Source organism: Mastacembelus armatus, chromosome 18, assembly GCF_900324485.2.
Source record: "Mastacembelus armatus chromosome 18, fMasArm1.2, whole genome shotgun sequence".
In the NCBI taxonomy this organism is placed as follows: domain Eukaryota; kingdom Metazoa; phylum Chordata; class Actinopteri; order Synbranchiformes; family Mastacembelidae; genus Mastacembelus; species Mastacembelus armatus.
Window position 1 is genome coordinate 10,550,339 of NC_046650.1, and position 12,254 is coordinate 10,562,592.

At 39.4% G+C, this 12,254-nt stretch overlaps 1 protein-coding gene and 1 non-coding gene across 2 annotated transcripts; both read right to left on the reverse strand.

The window, feature by feature from the left end:
• Nucleotides 1-884: 884 nt before the first annotated feature.
• shtn2 (shootin 2) lies at nt 885-9,608 on the reverse strand. The gene is made up of 17 exons (XM_026299235.1): nt 9,470-9,608; nt 8,322-8,371; nt 7,845-7,905; nt 7,509-7,603; nt 6,961-7,156; nt 6,257-6,354; nt 6,001-6,082; nt 5,400-5,494; nt 3,254-3,391; nt 2,995-3,139; nt 2,404-2,548; nt 2,155-2,213; nt 1,952-2,049; nt 1,756-1,776; nt 1,615-1,668; nt 1,369-1,519; nt 885-1,178 (listed from the first exon to the last, which is right to left on the reverse strand). Exons 1-17 carry the CDS (start codon nt 9,501-9,503, stop codon nt 1,021-1,023), a joined length of 1,680 nt encoding a protein of 559 aa, XP_026155020.1. The 5' UTR covers nt 9,504-9,608; the 3' UTR covers nt 885-1,020.
• A 1,855-nt stretch (nt 9,609-11,463) lies between these two features.
• On the reverse strand, nt 11,464-11,546 carry trnal-cag (transfer RNA leucine (anticodon CAG)). Its single transcript has one exon. It is a non-coding gene; the product is annotated as a tRNA-Leu (tRNA).
• Between the last annotated feature and the right edge of the window lie 708 nt (nt 11,547-12,254).

Consider the following 12,254-nt stretch of genomic DNA (forward strand, 5'->3'; position numbering starts at 1 on the left):
CTGCAGGCAACTATACAACTACCAGAATTTCCCCTTAAGGATGAAGAAAGTTTATCTTACCATAAATATTATTTCTTATTGTTTCACTGCTGTGTGTTCAGTCTAACACCATTCAGATTTATAGGGTTCAGGGAAAAAACAGATTATAGATACAGATTATCAAAACATCTTTTTCTGTCACACACACACAGGCATGTGTGCATGTATTTAATAACACAGAGGGGGCTGCACATATTACTGTGTGGCAAAAGCTAACACCTTTGAGACTGAGGTGGAAAACAGTAAAAAATGTATGTTTTAGAGTTAAAAGGAAGACTCTCTAGTGTGAAGACACTAAAATGGTGTCAGACTTAAATTTCAACCCCTTTTCAAATGCATTTCAACAGAGGCAGATAGGCAGGTAGACAGATAGCGTGATGTGAGGGTGTGTGTATTTATTCATGCATGCACATGTGTATACAGTATCTGCACGGAGGTGAGAAAACAAAAGGCGGCCTGCTGCATTTAAAGATACTTTTAGGAGGGAGTGCACCAATCACCTGGGGCTCTTATCTCAACAACACCTCTGGGCTCTGTGCGTGACAGCTTTTAATGTGCCTAAATAAATAGCAGCCTCCATCCTCGTGTGGGACCGAGACACCTTGAGAAAGAAGTGGTCAAAGATATAAGTGTTTTTTTCTAATGGTGCAGGCTATTTTCCTGTAAAAAAAAAAGTTAACTAAAGAATATGTGAGTTGCACTTAGATCAGCTAAAACCCAGTTACGCAAAAAGAATCATGTTGTGAATGAAACACGGATGAAGGAGCTCCATTTCCTCTGGCACGCAACAAGTACTGGCTTTTTGAAGCAGACTGGGGTTAAATGGCTCATGGGATCACGGAAAGTGAAAAGATATAATGGGTTCCTTTAATGTCAAAGCAAGACATTCTTACAGGCCAACAAACACATGCACTGTAGTTTATCATCATGTAAAACGGCATTGACAGTTACAGTGGTGTTTATTCCTTCCTCTGACTGCTCTCAGTTTTCTTGGCTGATGATCAGTGCTGACGCTCTGATGCGAGAGTCTCTCTTCTCCCTGTTCTGTTTCAGCCTGCGGAGCACAGGAGCGTTGCCACTCTCACCTGCCCAGGGAGCGGCCCCTGCTGCTGGGACACACTCAGCACCTGGCAGGGAGTCTGACCAAGAGATCACCTCTGGTTAGGCAGGGATGGGTTATACCAGCTGACCACAGCAATGTAATAAAGCACATTGTTCTGGTGGTATTTCAACTTAAAGAGGCAACTATATAGGACTGAATTTTCCAAAGTACAGCTATCGGTCAGGTTGTGTTGTGTGCAGTGACAGGACAGTGACAAGACAGCATACCCAATGTTTGTGTCGAAGAAGACGGGTCCTGGTTCTCTCCCATCGCCTTCCTCCTCCTCTGGAGCACCCGCAGGAGCTCTCCCTCCTCAATGTTTCGACCAGTTCCCCTCCTGGATGGCACTCTACGATGGTGCTGACGCTTCATGTTGTCCTGATGTGTTAGATATTTGAAAGTTTGCCGTGGTTATTACAAGATATTTAATCATGATTTAAGTGCAGCTCATCACCTCGATTTTCATTTATTACCAGCATTCCTTTCAACTCCAGAACGGCCGATTTTCTGTTGTCACTCCTCTGGTCCTGTAAAAACGATTTGGGATTAGAAACCCATCCAAACAGTGTCGCAGCTGCTTTACCATAAAAACAAAAATAAACAAGATTACTGACCTTCCATGAACTTTCGTCCTCCTGTGGGCAGAGAAGTAGGTAGTTATCAAATTATGTTTATTTCTTTGGGTTTTGCTTTTCTTATAGAAGCTTTAAGTTACTCTAGACAAAATCATCATCTAACTGTCTAACATGCAAATACGGATTGTATTATAAGAATAAACAAACTAAGCCAATGTCAGTGCAATTTGTCTACCTCTATTCTGTTGATGGGCCTCAGGACGATGCCTTTCTTTATTCTCTCTATCATTTCATCCACTGCTTTTGTCTTTATGCCCATCAAGGATGGCGGCTCTCGAAGATTAGAAATTGATAAACATATATTTACAATACTGTGGTGTTTTTAACACAAAAGAGATTTGGTTTAAATCCTGATGTGCACTACTTCAGGAGACTCACTGTTTGGATCATCTTTGCCGGCTCCATTTTTTCTCCTGCTCTTCAGGAAATCAAGTGGACTAAGCAGAGAGAGCGAGAGACCCCAGGGAAATTATGTTTTATACGCAGACATTTCATTTTACAAGTAGTATGCATGCATTAATTAGTATATACAACTTTAAGTCATGTTTTAATCTGTTCTGTAAAAGTAAAACTGTTCACTGAAACTCACCTTCATCTTCTTATAGCTCTGAGCTTAGTTTAACATACCTGATATAAGCAGTGGAAGCTGGAGGAGGAGGAGGAGGAGGAGGAGGAGGAGGAGGAGGTGGCGGTGGAAGTGGAGCAGGAGTAGCTTTCTCCTCTGGTTCATGAGTTATATCCTCTTTGTTTAGTGTTTCTTGCAACTGGTTCACTACACAAGTAAAATGGCAAAGCATTACCTTTGATGACAAGTAGCATATACACTAAAAAGGATCCGTCCAAGAAATGAATTTAAAAAGCTAGAAAGTGTTTCAACATGACTTTTGAACACAGGCTACACAAACTTGTGCCTATAACATGATCCATAGGTTCAAATCAGGATGTTTAGAAGTGCACATATACTTCTATCGTGTATGTTGTTTAGAGCAAGAAAATCTTCAATATCTTCTCAATTTTATAATATTACTCACCACCAACAGTCAGAGGGGTTTTTGCAGTGTGCTCTATATAAACAGTTTTGAGATAAAACCTAAAACTCAGTAAAGGAGTTTGCATCTTGTGCTACTTTGACGTCAACCATTTTTTCTGCAAAACTATGTTTGCAAAAAAAAAAAAACCCCAAAACATCTGAGGTATGCTTTCTCCACTGGCACCTACCTTCTTCCTGGAGCTGTGTGACAGTGTTGTTGGCCTCAGACAGCTGAGTTTCCAATGCCTTTTTCTCCTCTTCACTCTTTTCCAGCTGTTCTCTCAGGTTCTGCAGCTCAGACAGGACACTGCATTCCTCCGCTGCACGCTGATTCTGTTCCACCAGAATAGCGTGAGCAAAACAGTACATGCAGCAACTAAGGACACTGAACTGATATGGGTTTTAATCTGGTATCATAACACTGTCCTTTATCTCATCTACACACACCTGGTGCTGGTAGTAGCATTGTATATCACTCAGGGTTGTACTGATGTTGGATATTTGGTCCAGTGCCTGCTGCAGCTGCAGGCCCACCTCTGGACTGTGCATCACACTCTCACTGTGGGCTTTCTGCTGCTCCAGCATCTGACAAGACAAACCACAACTTCAAAACATGTCTTCACCTTTTGACCCACTGAACACATCCTTATGATTATCTGCTTCTTTGAAAATGGAAAAGACAGTGACAATGAACCATGTTTAGAGGAAGAATAAAGTGAGGTCTGAATGGCTGGCTGTTCATTTTCTCCCCCCACGTTGTCTCCCACAATACAGAGAAAATGGTTGTACCAACAATGACTTGGAAGCCTTGTTAGAATCACTCACTGGTCTAGAATAGCACCAATGCAAACAAGATAATTTAGCTTTAAGACAAAGCAGCATTTTTCCTTCATTATGATAAGTGGCTTGTAAGGACATGTGAAAAACATCAGCCTTTGCTCTGATCCATAAATACAGAAATATTTAATAACAGTGGTTTGAGTGCAGTGTTCTATATTGCATAGAGTACAACATGTACTGGAGGTAAAGTTTGGGCTCTGATCAGTTCAGTTTGAGTAGAAAAACTCATTTCAGCTATAAAATGAAAGTGGTTTTGTTGATCACACAGAGACAGAAATGACAAAATAGAGAAACAGGTCAAAGTCAATTTTTTCCACACATTAAATGACTCATTTCATTGAATTAACTGCTCAGGTGTATTTTAAGTGAATTTTACCTTCCTACCAAATAGTTTAAATAAGTTTAAAATAAGTTTTAAATAATCTGACTCAGTGTATTAGAATCCTGTGGTATTTGTTTGTAATTGTAGTCATTAAAACTCTAATTTCCTCGAACAATACAAAGTGCCCTTGGTGCAATGGGTTCATAAACCATCTCTCTGTGTCATCAATGCAAAGGAAGTGCGAAAAAATGTGGTTTTCATTTCCTTTTTGCTGTCAGGACAAAGTGAAGCAGCAGGTTTAGTCAGCTCGGTATCAGAACCTGCAGCACGAGCCTCCACGCTGCGAATTACACCGCTCTAATCTCTGGTCTCCCTTCAGCAGAAAGCAATTTTCACACAGCAATTAGCACAATTATTTCATACATACAAACACACAGCTCCAACCCCACACAGAAACACAAAGAGACAAAGACACACACACACACACACACACACACAGGGTGAAAAAAAAAAAAACCTCCAAATTGTTTCCTGTTTGAGGCCCTACATCATTATACCACCGCACATCACAGAGAAGAGGTGTGAATGGTTGGTGTTTTCAAAACACATGAAAACAGACAAATAGTAGTGCATACAAGAGGCATTCAGTGCAGGGGGGTCTTTTACCATGAACTGAGAGTAAAGGGGCTGAATTGTGTGAACGGTTGGGGGTCCTTTTCACAGGTAAGGACCCCTGTGAGGCAGCCCATTGTGCGCCTGTCCTGTAAATGGAAGACACTACACACAAAGGCAACAATTGGTATATGCCCAGCAAAACATAAAGGTGTCAGGCAAAGACAGGTTGTGCTTAAAGACCACTATTCTCCTTCAGCAGCAGTGATGACCACTAATTATGGGGAAGGGAGGGGTCCAAATGGGAAGGGAACAGAGAGATTTTTTTTTTTTTTTTTTTGAAAGAAAAGACCTTCATTATAGGAGCAGCTGGGGCAGCAGAAACTGTGCTGCATGTGTGTGTTTGGGTATGTGTATTTTAAGTAAATTGTTGTTGTTTTTTTTGCTACGTGTAGGAGTGTGTTTCAGATTTTGTTTTGTGTGTGTGTCTGTGTGTGACACTTTCGCCTGACAAAAAGAGCCCAGATTTGACCAAAGTGTCATCGGTGTGAAAATGGAGAATGGAGACCCCCTTCTCCTGTCCTGTCAGACTCATCCCTTCCCCCGTCCCTCTGTTCACCCTGGCTGCCTGAAGGTCAACGATAACACTCTTGCTCCCTTCTTGTGGCACGACCTGTCACCCTCAGTATGTATAGGTGTGAATGTATGACAAAAATGTCCATGCCATGCTAAAATCACACACACACACCCTCACACACACACACACACACACACACACACACACACACACACATCTATACGCAGGCCACAGGCTCACACCTGATGGGCGAAGACTTCAGCGTGCTGCCGGAGGCCCTCTGCTAGCTCCAGCTTCTGAGACATTTCTGTGAACTCCTCTGTGACAAGCTGGGAGACTGTGCACGCAGAAAAACACACACACACACAAAATTAATGATGACATTCGGAGCATTTGTTATGTTTTTAAAGGCAGGACATGTGTACATGGTTGACAGATTACTCATTTTATCAGATTTTAAAATTATGTTTATCTTCTGCTTTTTTCTAGTCAGTGTGAACACTAAAGGTTCAGTTCACCCAAATTAAATTAACAAGTATATTCAAAATGCCTCCATTGTATTAAGGTTTTAAAAGAAACCTTTATGACAGATTTTAAAACCGCAGAAGAATTTAAAAAAAACAAACTGTATTTTGTGTAATTAAATAATTCAAAATGACAGAAAAAAATATATTTGTTTGTTGTTTTGTTATTTGGGTGAACTAACCTTTAATTCCTTTTAAGGAAAAGATGCTACTTTCAGACTTTAGGATGGGAAATTTGTGAAGGCCACGTTTTCTAGATTACTTAATCAATTACTGATAAATAAATCAATCACGAAAATAATATTTTGCTAAGACTTACCTCGTTTGATTTTATTCATGGTCTTGCTCTGTTTGCTCATTTTTCTCAGTATGGCCTCTTTCTCTTCAACCTCCAGAGCTAGCTGCAACAAAAAGTGCACAATAAGATGCACACGCACGCACGCGCGCGCGCGCACACACACACACGCACACACACACACACACACACACACACACACACACACACACACACACACACACACACACACACACACACACACGCACACGCACACGCACACGCACACGCACAGATTCACCTGCTCTTTGAGTTGGTCCTGCTCTTTGGTCAGCTCCTCTACTTGTTGCTCCAGCTGCAGCTTCTCAGCCAGCAGAGCGTCCACTGAGGCCTGCAGCGCTGACACACAGACAGAATGAAGTTTCAGGTTAATTGTACATCTCAACACACAGCCCTAAATTAAAAAAATGTAAAAACAACTGCTAAATCTGAATAGACCACTATTTTCATGCAAAGAAGAAAAATGATCCTTATTCCAATATCTCAATGATCTTTTTGGATCGCTTCAATATGGAAAAAGACATTTAGAAGTTTATCAGTATCATTATTAAATAGAAACATAACCTCCATTTAGTCACAAAGCATTTCTCATTAAAAAAAGGTAAGAGGTAAAGTTTTAGTTTTGTATTTTTCACTTTAGGAAACGCTGATCAAATCCCAAAGTAAAGCGTTAACAGACTGACTGATTTCATAATAAATACCTGAATTACTTTAATAAATCATCTCTTAATAAATCATGACCATTATTTTGGAGCATCAAGTACCACGGTGCCCAAAGTGCTTTTTATGTTAAGGTTATTGTTGCTACTAATCTTCCTAATTATAAACACTTCTGTTACCACATGTGTTTTAAAGTGGTGTACCAAAAAACCCAAATCATAACCCAGATTCTTCTCACTTCATTTTGAATCAGGTGTATTCACAGGAGTAGTAGCTTTGTCTAACCTGTGATCTTTGCTTGGCTGTCGAGCAGCTGCGACTCCTCATCACTACTGTCCTCCCCACGATCTACCACATCACCGTTAAATGCGGGGTCACTGGGTGGGTCAAAGGTCGCAGCCGCCAGGTTTTCAGGCAACTCGGAGATTTGCGGCATTAACATCTGTGTCCTCCTCTTCAGTGCTTTGTTCTCTTTGGTCACCTAGGCAACAGAGGAGGCGACGGAGAACGTGGAGGTGGATGCCATTGGTGGAATTTTACTTTATAAGTGTAAAAATGCCAAACAAAGGTGAGGTGGAGTTAGCGTATATCATCTTAGGTACAGTATGTGAAGGAAAGGAAAGGAAAAAAGAACATCTACAACGTGAAAAGAAAAAAATAGAAAATCAACAAACAAATTTAATAGAAACAAGCATAGGACAGCAAAGAAAAGGAAGGAAATAAAACAAATAGGAAATGGAAGAATAAGGCAATAGGAAAGCAGACAGGAAAGGAAATAGGAAAGGCTATACCTAGGAAAGAAAAGAACCCATGAAAGTGGTTAACAGACATACTTTGACTGCCAGAGCCTCAGCGCTCTCCCTGCATAAGCGTTCAATCTGGAACTGAACCTCCAGCAGATTGATCTCTTTCAGGAGCTGACTGGAGGCTGGAAACGAGAGGAGGGGAGTTATTAGTCATGGTCACGAGAGATCTGAATTAAAATCAAACACAATCATCTTGAATTTCAGTTAAAGTATTTTTTATTCTACCAGCGTGCACTGAAATGTCATGTACATATAATCCCCACAAAGGTGGAAATTTGGCCTACGCTGGGCTGGTACACAGTGCATTCTGGGATAACACGAAGAAGCAGATGAAGAAACTCGACAAATGAACTGAACTCTCACCTTTCTCCAATTCAGAAAGTTTTTGATTGGCTTCATCCCTCTGCTTCTCCAGGATCTCACACTAACAATTAAAGGAAACAAACATGATCTATTTGATTTTGCTCACATTTTTATTCTATTACAGACGGTTATGGCACCAAAATTACCTTTGTCCTTGTTAATCAAGTTTGTGCACTTGTACTTTTCAGATTTTTTTTTTTTTTTAATCTGCAGGGGTTTTTTTAATATTTTCTGTGAAGGCAAATTATTGCAGCTTTTGTCTGATTAAACATAGATGGTATTTTAACACCATACTTACCGCTATTTGTAAGTGCGGTATAAATAAAGGTTGATTTGATACCCTGTTCACACGGCAAGGTAAGAGTCTACATGAGCAGGATAGTCAGTGTGTGTGCTCCCATGCCGATTATCTCTAATGCACATTAGAAAGTGGCATTAATGAACCAGTAATTTACTGCCTGTCACTATGAGTAGTACCTGGATGTCTCCATCATCTTCGGACGATAAGTCACTCTCTCCATCAGTCTCTGTCGGAGAAAAAGCAAATCGTTTTATCTTCACACACCAGGCAGCTTCTCAAATGGGCTGTTGTATATAAAAAATAAAAAAAAAGACAAGACACGCTCAGCTGGATGCCTGATAACCAAGGATCCTCACTTCTTGTCAGTCTTGTCAGTGTGACTGCAAGAGGAACTTCACAAGACCATCAGAAGGAGGTCAGCCAGGGAAATAGAGGAATTGAAATCACAGAAGGATCACAAGTATTGTCAGTGGCATCTGACTCATACTGGTTTCTGGTTATTACTTCACTTTGTAGAATAATCTGAAAACTTTTTTGTTAAAGTTTTGGAAAATGCACCCGTTCCCTTTATGTTTAGTGATACCACTCCTATATTTGGCTAAGAAATTATCTTAAAGTTAAGATCACATAATCCCAAATTAAAAATCTGCCTACCAGCTCTTCTAAAGATCAGAATGTATCTGTTTGTGTGACCCATTAAAAAAAAAAAAAAAAAAAAAAAAACATGTAAAAGCAACAATTCATGGTTTTATCTATGTGGTTATGTGGAGTTATCTCATGGTAGTCATTGCACCTGGTCAAGAACTAGTCCACCACATAACCCCAGGCTTTATGCTAAGCTAAGATTAGCAGACTCATATTTAGGTTTAACCTTTTATCTAACTCTCAGCAAGAAATTGTATTATTTTGCTAAGTTAACTTCTCTTTAGCTTCACACTTCACACATTTTTTTTCTAAACTACAGACTTACACACACACACACACACACACACTTATAAACAGACTGAGCTGTAAAATGTGTGAAATGGCCCTTTAAATGTCAGAATTTAAAGTGTGTTTAAATCATAAAACCACAATGGGAATATCCAGCATTTAATTTAAAAAAAAGTACAAAATCTACTTCTAAAAAACTTCAACTACACAAAACAAGAGATTTGTACAATGATCAACTTTAACTTTTTCATGCAGTGAATACTCAGTATTCAAGAAACATTCATGGACAAAAACTCCGTGATTGTCAGCAAATAACATGACAGATAATGAAACTGTAGTAGTGATCATGTGACCTAGCACACACATTTGTTTCTACACTGACAAGTCTTACCTGCATCTGCACTATCCTCGTTTAGGAACAACATCCTGCTGGCTTTTTAAGTTTTTCGCTCTTTAGTAATCTAAATAAAGCTGCACATTCCAGCACAAACAAAAACCTGCTTTCTCTCTGGGCAGTGCTCAGCTTATTGTGAAGGAAGCAAGTGGGAATTTCTGCTTAAACCCTCCCCCAGTGACACTGTTTCAAAAAGAGGAACTTTTGGCCAAAAGACCATCCTTGATCTCAGTCTAATGAAAGAGTTTCAATGTATGTTTGTCTCCCTAAAGACATTACTCCTATGTGGATATTTTTATTATTATTTTAATGTTTGTTAAAGGTTGCTTTTGACCCCCTGCCCCCCTCTCATATAATGACAAGGGAAAAACGTGGTCTCTGTACATGCACGTGTCCTCTAAGGAACAACACTGTCTATCTACGACAAGATCAGTGTCACTCCAGCAGCCGGGGCAGAGACTTTATGACTTTTGGAACATCAGACACCTGCAATAGGAACCAAATTCTGCATGGCAGTGATAGTGTTGATGACACACATTCCTCTACTGTGAATCATTTAGAAATGTTTTTATTCCTCATTTCAGATTTATATATTCACCTTCCTTACACAAGCTGATTCTGAACAGTACCTTGAGTGTTTCATTTGGCTGAGGATGGGTGTGGTTTGGTCAGTCAGGGCAAAAAGGAGGCTATGTAATAATAAAGGAAGTGTACTTTATAAGACTAAACCCAAAACCTGTTTTTCCATCGCAAAAATGCAAATGTTTCAAAAAATAATTAAATTTTTAGAAAGGGCTCAGTAATTTCCCAAAACAGCTGGGCAGTGTAGTTTTAGTCTTTTTGTTCCAAACAGGAAAAAATGGTGAATTTATCAGGGACTATTTTCAACCGGGAATTAATACACACAGTCTAACAAGTGGCCTTGAATAGCTGCTTGTTAATCCCATTTGCAAAACAAATATTGGGCAATAAAAACAGGTTTTCTTAAATAATCTGAAGGTTTCATTTAAATGATTTGCTTCACCTTCATCACACTCTCAGTCGGTAGAGCTGCATGATAAACAGCTGCTGTGATTCCTGACAGTGATGTCTTTCCTCTCTCAGGGTGCTGCTCTCTTTATAGGCACCACCTGAGCACCAAAACCTCCCACCCGTCACCCTGACCTTTACTAATGACTCTTCACTATGTTAACGAATGTGAAATTGTCACTTGGCATTAGCCGTTGTGTGGCATTCCTTGCAGTGGGAAACTTTGAGCCTGGCTATGATTAAAACAGCGTTTTTAAATTCAGGTTAGAGACAGATTAGAAAGAGGATGGAGGAGGATTTGTTTTGGAACAACACAAAGACTGAACAGTGTTCAACATGCATGTGTTTTATAGTCAGATTCTAGTTTGGTTTACAGACTATATATATAATGAAGTTTGTTTTTATATATAAATAAATACATAAACAAATTATGGATAGAGCATTTATCCACCTGAATTGCATTGCTGTGTAGAGACAATCCTAAAACTAAGCATATACATATATCGTAAAAATATCATGTTTTCATTAATTTATTTTAAAATGGAAAGTAAATCCTATCAATGTTATGGTGGACTTGTACTCGACTTGACTGGATTTTTTTTCCTTGATAATGGTGTTATTTTTTAAAAAAATTATTATTACAGGAGTAAGAGTCACTTTCTTCTCTATGTGCTGAGAATCAAGAAATGTATTAACCACCTTGTAATAATAAACTATCAAAAATTCACATTTAAAGTTATCTTATTGACACTTAGCATTACAACTACAACACTACAATTTTCATGTACTGCAGCATGGTTAAGGCATAAATGAACTGTATGTGTGTTTTGCCAGACTGGTGTTAAAAAACATGCTATTGCTGAACAGCTTATAAACAGACCGGCAGAGTGAAGTGACAGTCGAAGTGGCTGCTTTATGCTAAACAACTGCATGTGCAGTAAACCGTAAAGAAAAAAGTGTTCTGTCAGAAGTGGGATTCGAACCCACGCCTCCAGGGGAGACTGCGACCTGAACGCAGCGCCTTAGACCGCTCGGCCATCCTGACTTGATTTTTACATTGAAATATGTTAAATTAAAGATGATAACTGAATCGTGTTTAGGTTTTCTTGTTGTGACTATGAAGAAGAAGTAAAAGTTCACACCGAAAGTTCAAGTTAATCATGATGTGAAAACGAACAATGTGACAGTTTTGCAGGTTTCCCTAAAACTGCAGCCTCCTCGCAAACACACTTTCACTTCATGTTCACGAGGCTGGAAACACGCTGTTCTTCATTAAAGCTGATGTTGATTTTTACTAGATTAAATATTAAACAGGAAGATTGTCAGCCCATTAAAAGACCATTTGAATGTGTTGCTCAGCATTTCATACACACTTTGTCCAAGAACAAACTCGATATGTTTTATATCTTCGTGGGGTCTCTGCTGGAATTTAAAATTAAATTATGTGAGGCTGAACACAGCATGAGTTTGTAATGACAGGACCCCCAGCAGAACAGGGGTAGACCTATTATTCATTTTACAAAAAGAACAGGACAGGCTGTGCTGCGGGGGAGTGTTTGTGGTGTGTGTTTCACCCTAACAAAAATTTACTTTTACTAAGAGCAAACGCAATTTTTAGAAGGATTTTTTCTATTTGGTAAATTGACTGTGTTGGCTCTTTATAACCTACCTCCCTGTATGTGTTACACTTTATCTGTTTAGCAGCAACAGTATGTCTAACAATAAAACACTTTTCAACACAACAACACAATTC